General features: G+C 31.3%; 1 protein-coding gene across 1 annotated transcript; it reads right to left on the bottom strand.

The window, feature by feature from the left end:
* Nucleotides 1-334: 334 nt before the first annotated feature.
* Nucleotides 335-9,410, bottom strand: LOC108338723 (LEAF RUST 10 DISEASE-RESISTANCE LOCUS RECEPTOR-LIKE PROTEIN KINASE-like 2.1). The gene is made up of 3 exons (XM_017575779.2): nucleotides 8,655-9,410; nucleotides 8,359-8,391; nucleotides 335-1,535 (listed from the first exon to the last, which is right to left on the bottom strand). Exons 1-3 carry the CDS (start codon nucleotides 9,382-9,384, stop codon nucleotides 418-420), a joined length of 1,881 nt encoding a protein of 626 aa, XP_017431268.2. The 5' UTR covers nucleotides 9,385-9,410; the 3' UTR covers nucleotides 335-417.
* Nucleotides 9,411-9,767: the final 357 nt, after the last annotated feature.

Raw genomic sequence — 9,767 nt, 5'->3', positions numbered from 1 at the left:
TTTTCTATTTTCTTCAAAAAAAAAACCATTTAAATGCTTATTATATGGATAAAACCTTACTAAATATTACTCTTAGGCAATTAAGAAAAGTATAGCAATTCGACATACATGAAAAATAGAAAAAAACAAGTATTGTCTTACATTAAAATTGTAGAATGTTGTCATGTATATTCAAATAGAATGAGTTAACGATTCCTTATTTGGAAACTTCGATAAAAAAGAATAAATTTAGTTGGCTTTTTTTCTAACTCTTGAGATGTAAAATAGTTAATAAGGAAAAGCAAGTAAAGAATATTATAGACGAACTTCTACTTAAAATAATAATGTTAAATATGCATAATAAAACTTTATTATGAATTGTCAAATAGCATGCTTCATTAAAGGATTAGCTGCATAGTTGCAGCTTACATGAATTACTTAAGAGAATGTGTCAAAGTCTGTGTACTCTGAGTTTATTGTTTGATCATCTATATTCATTTCATCAGGATATAAAGTAGATTTTGGAGGTATTTCCAGGTCTTCAATATTTCCTTCAAGCATTTTTACCACTCTATTCATTGAGGGACGATTATTTGGTTTCAATTGTATACACCAAAGTGCAACTATGATCATCTTCTTTGCTATTTTCTTTTCCTCTTCAGTCAAATCTTGTATATCTATATCTTCCTCTTCTCTAATACGATCATAGATCCAAAATGGAAAGTAAATTTGACTTGATCTATCCGCATGGGGATTTAGGTTCTTCCTCTTGTTTGCCATCTCCATCAAAAGCATTCCAAAGCTATAAACATCAGCCTTATGGGAAATTCCTCCAACATTATTGTAGAACAATTCTGGAGCCATATATCCAATGGTTCCTCTTGCTGCAGTCACTGAGACAATGCTATTTTCTACTGGATATAACTTTGCCAATCCAAAGTCGGAAATCTTTGGGATAAAGTTTTCATCTAGTAAGATGTTATGTGGTTTGATATCAAAATGCAAAATCTTCATCTCACATCCATGATGAAGATAAGAAATCCCACGAGCCACTCCAACGGATATATTGTATATCTTTTCATAGCTTAATTGTGCACTTCCTTCTTTTGAAAATATAAGTTTATCAAGAGAACCATTGGACATCAATTCATACACAAGAGCGCGCTTTGAGCCACTAACACAAAATCCAATTAACTGTACCACATTTTGATGATGTATTCTTCCAATGGTTGCAACTTCATTGATAAAATCTTGTCCATTTCCTTTGGATCTGACTAACATTTTTATTGCCACAGAAGGTCCACTGCGCAACTTTCCCTTAAACACAGAGCCAAATCCTCCTTCACCTAACTTCTCTTTGAAACTTTTCGTCATCTTCTTAATTTCCTTGTATGAGTATCTGATAGGTGCTAACTGATTGCGTTCAAGGTAATTTTCAATATTTTCAAACATTGATGCACGTCTTTTCCTCCATTTACATATCACAAGTACGACAATTAGTGGCACCCCAAACACAATTTTGCAAGCCCATGCCATGATGATAAGTTGGAAAATTCCTGTAACAACACTTTTTTTGGGTAAATAAACATCATGATAGGTAAAAAACAATTTCATTACATACTAAATTTAGAATGGAATAATATATTAATTATAGAGAAAAAAAATCCACTCAGTATATTAAAAGACAAACTTAAATTTGATATTGTACGCATTCCTTTCGTATGCAAGATTGCAAAAGAAAAATCTCTAAAGCAAGTATATAAGCCGGTTGAAGATAATATATTTAAGTAAATTGTATTAACTATCATGTGCATATAACAAATCAACTACACTAAAAAATATGGCATTACCAATTTGTTGAAAAGAATCAAAATTTGTCAGTAATGATAATTATCAACGAATTCTCAATGACTTATATCTGTTGATAAAAACTCTGTCGATACTAATTATTGACGGATATTGATCATAGATAACTACCAAAAGATAATAATTACAGAATTATATATCCTTCGATGAGTTCGTTGGTAATGATTGAGACAGATTTGTCCACAGTTCGGTATAATAAGGGCTTAATACCCTATTTTGTCCCCAGTTTCGCTCGAAAATGTCAAATTAGTCCATCCTTTAAAAAATGCGTCAATTACGTCCTCACTTAATAAAATTTGCATCAATTAAATCTCTTCCGTTAAATCCGTACAAACGACGTTAATTATCTTGATGCAAAATAATTAACGCCGTTTGTACGGATTTAACAGAAGGGATTTCATTGATGCAAATTTTATTAAGTGAGGACGTAATTGACGCATTTTTTAAAGGATGGACTAATTTGACATTTGCGAGCGAAACTGGGGACAAAATAGGGTATTAAGTCTATAATAAGATATACAAAACTAATTTATCCCTCATTCGTGTTTTTCTTAATGCAACAACTTGGGCAATTGTTTGTTCTTATTTTCTGCTAGCTCTTTGTACCATTCTCAACTACATCTCACACATCTTGAGATCCAAAAAGAGTCTTCATCTGCATATTCTAATTATCAAAGTTGACTTTCTTTGTCAATTAAGGTAGTAACACATGGTTAACAAGGTTGGCTATCTCTTACTCTTTTTTTTTCAAACACTCAAATGCTCAAGTTTTCTCTAGGTCTTTTCACTCGGACGACTCTCAAGTTATGATGCCAATTTGTTAGGAAAATGAAACTCAGTTAGAATTATTTGAATTTGCTTTGTGTGTCCTACATTGTATCTCAATTAGACACTTATAGTTTATAAACTTGCATTTGACTTTTCATCTCCAATCCATAAACTCTACCACTGAGACTCCATTATTACCTATTATTGCCTAATACTCCCTGCATTAAACTACTTACCCTTGTACTCCAAAACTGACAAATCTCCTAAACAAATAAATAACTCATTTACTTCTCTTACATTTAAGTTTATCCTAATAACTTCATGAGATTTATGATGTTTTGGACAATAGATTCAATTTTTTCACTGGTGTTATTGGTGATGCAATTGGAGTTTTTCATTTTTACAGTTTGGGATATGAATCTGAAAAAAAGGAGATAGGATTAAAGAAAGAGGTTAAAATCTATCCTAAAAAAAGAAAACTTCCACCTTAGCAAACAAATACCCACCCCTTTCAATTATGTTTTAAGTTTCCCTCTATCGTTAGCCAATTTAACTATATTAACAAATGAGACCATATTAAATCAATTTTAATAAATATAGGAATTAAATTAAATATAAAAAAATAATCATTGATCTCAATCTAAATATAAGAATTAAATTATTAATTAAATCATTATATTATTATGAAATCATTCACTAATATGATTTCGTATACTACGAATTTTTTTTTTATATGTTGGGTTTGTTATTTTTACTCTTTTTGGAGATTTTTTTGCTAATTTTGATATCTCAGAAATTTTTTGGAAAGTTCATGTTGTATTTTGGGGATTGCACAACACACCATAAATAAATTCTTAAGGACAATGGATCTACACGCCTCAGAAAATTTTGTTCGTGATTATTGTCAACATTTTACAATAATCTTAAGGACTTATGGCTCACACCAATATCGCAAACCTACAGAGTCAAATCATTGATTCTAAAACTCATATGGTCTTCGCAAAACCTTTTCCAGATGTGTCAAAAATCGAAGTCTTCTCTAATCAGAATTTCTAGCATTGGCAAGAACGTGTGTCTATCCTTTTATACATCTACAAAGTTTCTTTTGCTCTTTCATCTCCAAAACCTGACTTTAGTCTCACTTCAAATTCAAAACAAGTTGAATATTAGATTCATGCAAACAAGGTATGCCGACATACTTTACTTAGTGCACTTTCTAATGATTTATGTTATGTGTATTGTTTCTATAAGGAAGCAAAAGACATTTTGATTCTCAAATACACTGCTGAAGATGTCGTCAGACAAAAATTCATCATTGGGAATTACTACCACTGGGATATGATTGAAGATAAGGATATAAAGTCTCAAATTAATTAGTATCTCAAAGCGAATAACATTCTTCTACCCGATGAATTTATTTTAGAACTTCTGATTGAGAAATTATCGTCATCTTGGACTGATTACAAACAACAGCTGAAAGATAGAGACAAGCATATGTCACTTCCAGAGCTCATCATTGAAAATATCAATAAGAAAGAGTGTGCTATTGTAAGGGCCAAATCTTTGTTTGCAAAAGCAAATATGATAAAAGACATATATGCTCCAAAAGGATATGAACACAAACCTGATCACAAAAGAAAAAATAATTTTCAAAAATCTCACCCTAACGGATCTAACCCCACTTCTAAAAGGAAAGGAAATTGCTTCATGTGTGGAAAGTCAGACGCACCACAATGCAAACGTAGAACAAGAAACGACAATCCTCTTAGAGTAAATATAGATGAAGGAGATGATATTATTATTATGGTCGTTTTAAGTAAATTTGATGATCAATGTGAGCAAGTAAGTGGTAGACTTTGGTGATACCAGACATGTCTACGCAAATAAAAGTTCTTTTACCTCCTACACTAGTGTAGGGAGTGGAGAAGAACATGTTTACCTTGGTGATTCCAAAACAACTCGTGTGCTGGGAAAAGGGAAAGCTCTTCTCAAGCTCATATTTGGAAACACTCTAGCCTTGAATGATGTGCTACACGTGCCATCAATCAGAACTAATTTAATCTTTGTAGCACTATTGGAAAAAATGGGGTTAAAGTGTCATTCAAGTCTAACAAGATTGTAATAGCAAAAGATAATGTTTTTGTGGGGAAGGAATATTGTGATCAACGTTTCTTTGTACTCAAATTTTTTGAAAATATTAATAAATCTTGTTCTTCTGCTTATATTGTTTATTCATATGACAAGTGACATGCTAGATTGGGACATGCGAATTCCTCATATGTTATAAAATTACAACGACCACTAGTATAAAAACAACGTATAATGTCACACGTTCAACGTCCAACTACTGAATAACCAACGTTAAAAACGAGCGGTGGCATTTTTGTAAATAAATGCAATTATTAAATGTCATTTAAAATTGTAATTCAACGTAAAAGGATATAAAACGTCGAATGGCTTTTAAATTCGACGTCAAAAGGTTAATGAATTCAATAAAAATTTGAGCGAAAGATTGAAAATTCATTCACTTTATCTTAGCGCGCGATACCCTTTTCTCTTCTTAAACTTTTCTCGAACGAAATTTGACGAACATCACATGTAATCAAAGTGTTAGAGACTGCATTATTGAGTGAGGCAGCTTTCATATGATCTTGGTATGATCTCTAGAGCACCCATGAATACCGGACACACGCTTGGCCTAGTAAGTGCATCACAATGATAATAGTAAGGATTGTGAGGTAATATTGTGATTGATAAACGTCTAACACACGTCAAGTTCTTTGGTTCATATAACTTGTTATACCAACTACAGTGTGTGTTAAGTTTCTCAATCTAGAACTAGTTCATGTAATTTGCTATATCAACTCTAATACATTACATCTTATGAAATCCAAAATATCTCTTTTCTATCTCTTTAGTTAATGTTTTATCTTTTGCAATATGTGAGGGATTGTTATAAACAATATTGCAAAAGTGGTTCTGGAAAAAGTTGAGAAACGTTGCTAGATGAACATTTTTCTTTCTCCTTGGTCAATTCTCCTCCCACAAGACTCGGGAGTTAGCGAAGCCGTTTTGAGCAGTTTCTTCTGCAAGATCTGCATCTTGGGCCATTCATCACAAGTAGTGCATTTGTGGTTATTCCAAAACACACAACTTTCTCTCATTCTCTTACTCTCTTATTCTCTTTTTTTTTTTCTAATTTCTTTCTAGATTTATTTTTTCTACTATTTTTAGAGTTTTTTACTAGTTTTGATATCTCATAAATTTTTAAAAAAATTCTTATTGTATCATAGAGAGTTTACACAGTACACTAGAATAAATCCTTAAAGAACCATAAATCTATACCCTCACAAAATTTTGTTCATAATTTTTTTCAATATTTTACCACATGTGTGAGAGAGAAAAAATACAAGAAAACTTATAACATAAGAGAGTAGCAGTGTTAACATTATGTAATTTATTACCCTACAAAAAATGTTTAGTGTCAGCCAAAAGTTAATGCTAATAATTAAAAGCTGACATTAACTAAGAAATAGCATCATATAGTGAACTCTAATACTATGTACACTAGTGTTGATTTTAAGGTCAACTATATGTATCACTAATTTTAAAATTGATTTTGACTAGAACAGTTTATGACTTGTTCTTATTTTAAAATTGATTGAGTTTAGAGATAGTTGAGCCGATTAAATGAAATCTATTTGAATATTAATTTAATTTTTGTTGATGTAACTGACATTAATGATAATAATTAAAAACAAATTGTCGTAGAACACCTCCATATTCAACAAAGTTCATGAATGATATGTGTGTCATGAAGGACCTATGTGTAGAATAAAGAAATGAATATAAATAAAGGACTCAATGGCGCTGTATGTTTTCTTAAACAAAATTATGTTTGACCTATAGATGTAAATATTGATCATTTATTTAAAAAATTGTTATCCTATATTTTTTATGTCTATTGCCTACATGTTATAGTCATAAATTTAGTAACGTAAATAGCAATTTCTGTGTGTTAGTGAGTGTCTAACATTAAACGAACTCTATACTAATACAAATTTTTTTATTTATTAAAAGACATGGGAATGTATTAAATTTTTTTAGTAGATAAGTTAAACCAATTAATTATACAAATGGAGTTATAATACATCCCAATTTTTGGAAGGAAAGAGTTTCATAATGGTATGGTGCAAATGATAAAGAAAAGTGTAGGAATGTCAAAATTATACTACCAAGAGATAGATGTGATGCATTACTTGAAAGTACACAGTAAATTTTGGAAAGGATTATTTATGACCAATGTTCTCCATGAGAATGGTTGATTGGGTCACAACCCATTTAGAGTCATGGATGAGAGTCATACTTGACTAGAAATTGAAATGTTTAAAAGAGGTAAGTTGAGGGTTGGAACAATAAACATTTCAAGAAAGATTGTTGGAAGTCTCGTATTAATATATAAATGGGGTACAAACCTCACCACATAAGCCGATTTTGTGGAGTTGAGTTAGGCTTAAAACCATTTTTTAATATGGTATCAGAGTCATGTTTAGAGTCTATCCTAGCAAGATCTATGTGGACATTCTGTTCCACCCGTTGTCGGGCCACTATCGGACCACCCATTAATTTTACTCTCACGTTCGAGATGTCTATACCTCGGCGTGAAAGGGGTGTATTGGAAGTTATTAGAGATAAAGCTAAATTATAATATATAAGTGGGATGCAAACCTCACCATACAAGCCAGTTTTGTGGAGTTGAATTAGGCTTAAAATCACTTTCTAATAAAGATATCTAAAAATTAAAAAAGTTATAAATAATCTCAATAAGAGCATGGACTTGTAAGAGAAATTTTAGAACGTACTAATATAAAACAAGTCTTTGATGAGGAAACCATCGAAGATAAATACATGAAAATAGAGAAGAATGAACAGGAGAAGTTACTAGAAGATATTAAAGTATAACATATATTGTCTTACCAAATGAATTCATTTCAAACTACTGATAGGAAAAACTTCCTTATTTTGGACTAATCTCAAAAAAGTAGAAATAGATGCTGTGTAGGCTTATCACTCACATCATTATTAAAGATACTAGAAAGGAATTTGTAATTATGAGGCGAAGACATTTGTGATAAAGCAAATATGGCAGATGATAAATAAACTCGAAAAAAGTTTGAGAAAAAACCTAATCGAAGAAAAATAAATTTAAATTTTATCATTTTAATATATACTAACTTCACAATTCAAGAAGAAAGAAACCTGTTCTGTTCTGTTTATGAAAAGTTACGTCGTCATACACCTCAGTGCAAACGAAGAACGGCAATTCTCTTAAGAAGTATGTTGACGGAAAAAATACAATTTCTACAATTTTTTCAAATAAACATTGTGACAAATGCAAAAAAATAGATGATAAACTCTTGAACTATCACCCACTTGCCAACATTATTATTCCATATAAGACATTATAAAAAATCAATTAAATATAAAAATACTCTAAAGTATTAAGTAATGGCATTATTCATCATTTATTACCCCCTCTTTATGTTACCGTACACATATTATTATTATTATTATTATTATTATTATTATTATTATTATTATTATTATTATTATTATTATTATTATTATTATTATTATTATTACTATTATTATTATTATTATTATTATTATTATTATTATTATTATTATTACTATTATCAATATAGTTAAAAACATAGATAAATTAAGATGATAAGATATTCTTACTTGATGCCTGGAGTGTCAGCTCTTCCAGTATACCTATATATCACCCCAAAAAAGAAAGAAATATAAATTTCAGAATACTGTCGATCACGACTACTATTCTACCAAGAATTCTATTTGCCTAATTTCATAAAGCTGTGATGAATGATGTTTTCTTTACAGAAGCTCGAGTTCTACAAGTACAGGTAAAATATAAACCTAAAAATTATTTGAATAAATAGAACAAAGTTTCATCAATAATCATGAACTTGAAATAAAGATAAATATGTATGTCTGAAATTTGGTTTAGGATATCTCACCAAACAAGCATTTGAACTTCTGGCTAGAATAGTCGAAATAGCAACTGCTTTGTGAGAGTGGACAATGTTTATGACAGGCGAGTTTCAGCCATGAAATCTCAAATCCATAGGCCAATCCCCTGTGCATGGAATTGTAGGAATGGTTATTCAAAGTTCTCAAAGATGTTGGAGCAACAAGCTTTACGTCACACCCAACTTCAAAGTCCTCAGCTTTTAGGTCACCACCAACTGCATATGCATAGCCCTTGGAATCCCACTTCACGCACTCTCCAGTCTCCACATACTTCTCATTCTCTCTCACTGAATGGTTACAATTCAAAAACACTATATGCTCGAAACTCAGAGATTTCCAATTACGATATTCGCTTAGACCGACTTGGTATAGATCCGTGGGGTAAGTGTAAGTATCAGAGAAATTGGAGCGAGAGAGAGAACGGAGAGGAAGGGAAGAGCAGTTGTGGTGTTGAATTGCAGGGTCAACCACTCTGACGGTGTAGTTGTTGTAGTTGATGGCCTGAACATGGAATTGTGCAGAGTTCAGATACAACACAGTAACGTTATTCTCACAACCAAGCTCATAACTTTCCTCACCGCACTTCTCTGGGTCGCCTTTTAATCGAAATGGATGAGTGATGTTGGTGATGTTGCCACAGGAAGAAGGAAGACAACCACCATGACTTCTGTGGACTAGAAGTAGCAGTACCACCAACGATGTTGTCTCTCTCCACATGTTGTCCAAACTATTTCTGATAGAATCGAATTTGGATTTGAAGTGCATACAGATTATAGTTATATTTAAAGAAACGTGACATGACAGTTCACAACTTTTTATAACAAAAAGAATTATTAAAAAAACATTTTCCATATTTAAAACAACACAGACTGTCACTATATATATATATATATATAAGGGACATAACATTGACGCGTTGATCCCTTTTCTATCTGGTTTCCACTAATGATTTTAATAAAACAAATGTTTAATTAATTGTGTGTTAAGTATGGGAATCATTTACGAATTTTTATTCTAAAGTGTTCGTTTATTAGGGTCTCAGTGGGTAGCTTTTAATTGAAATTTAGGGTTTTCTAGAGAAAATTTTGGGCCTTTTATAC

This window comes from Vigna angularis, chromosome 7, assembly GCF_016808095.1.
Source record: "Vigna angularis cultivar LongXiaoDou No.4 chromosome 7, ASM1680809v1, whole genome shotgun sequence".
NCBI lineage: Eukaryota > Viridiplantae > Streptophyta > Magnoliopsida > Fabales > Fabaceae > Vigna > Vigna angularis.
Note: the sequence above shows the minus strand (reverse complement) of the source record. Positions and strands in the feature narration are given on the sequence as shown.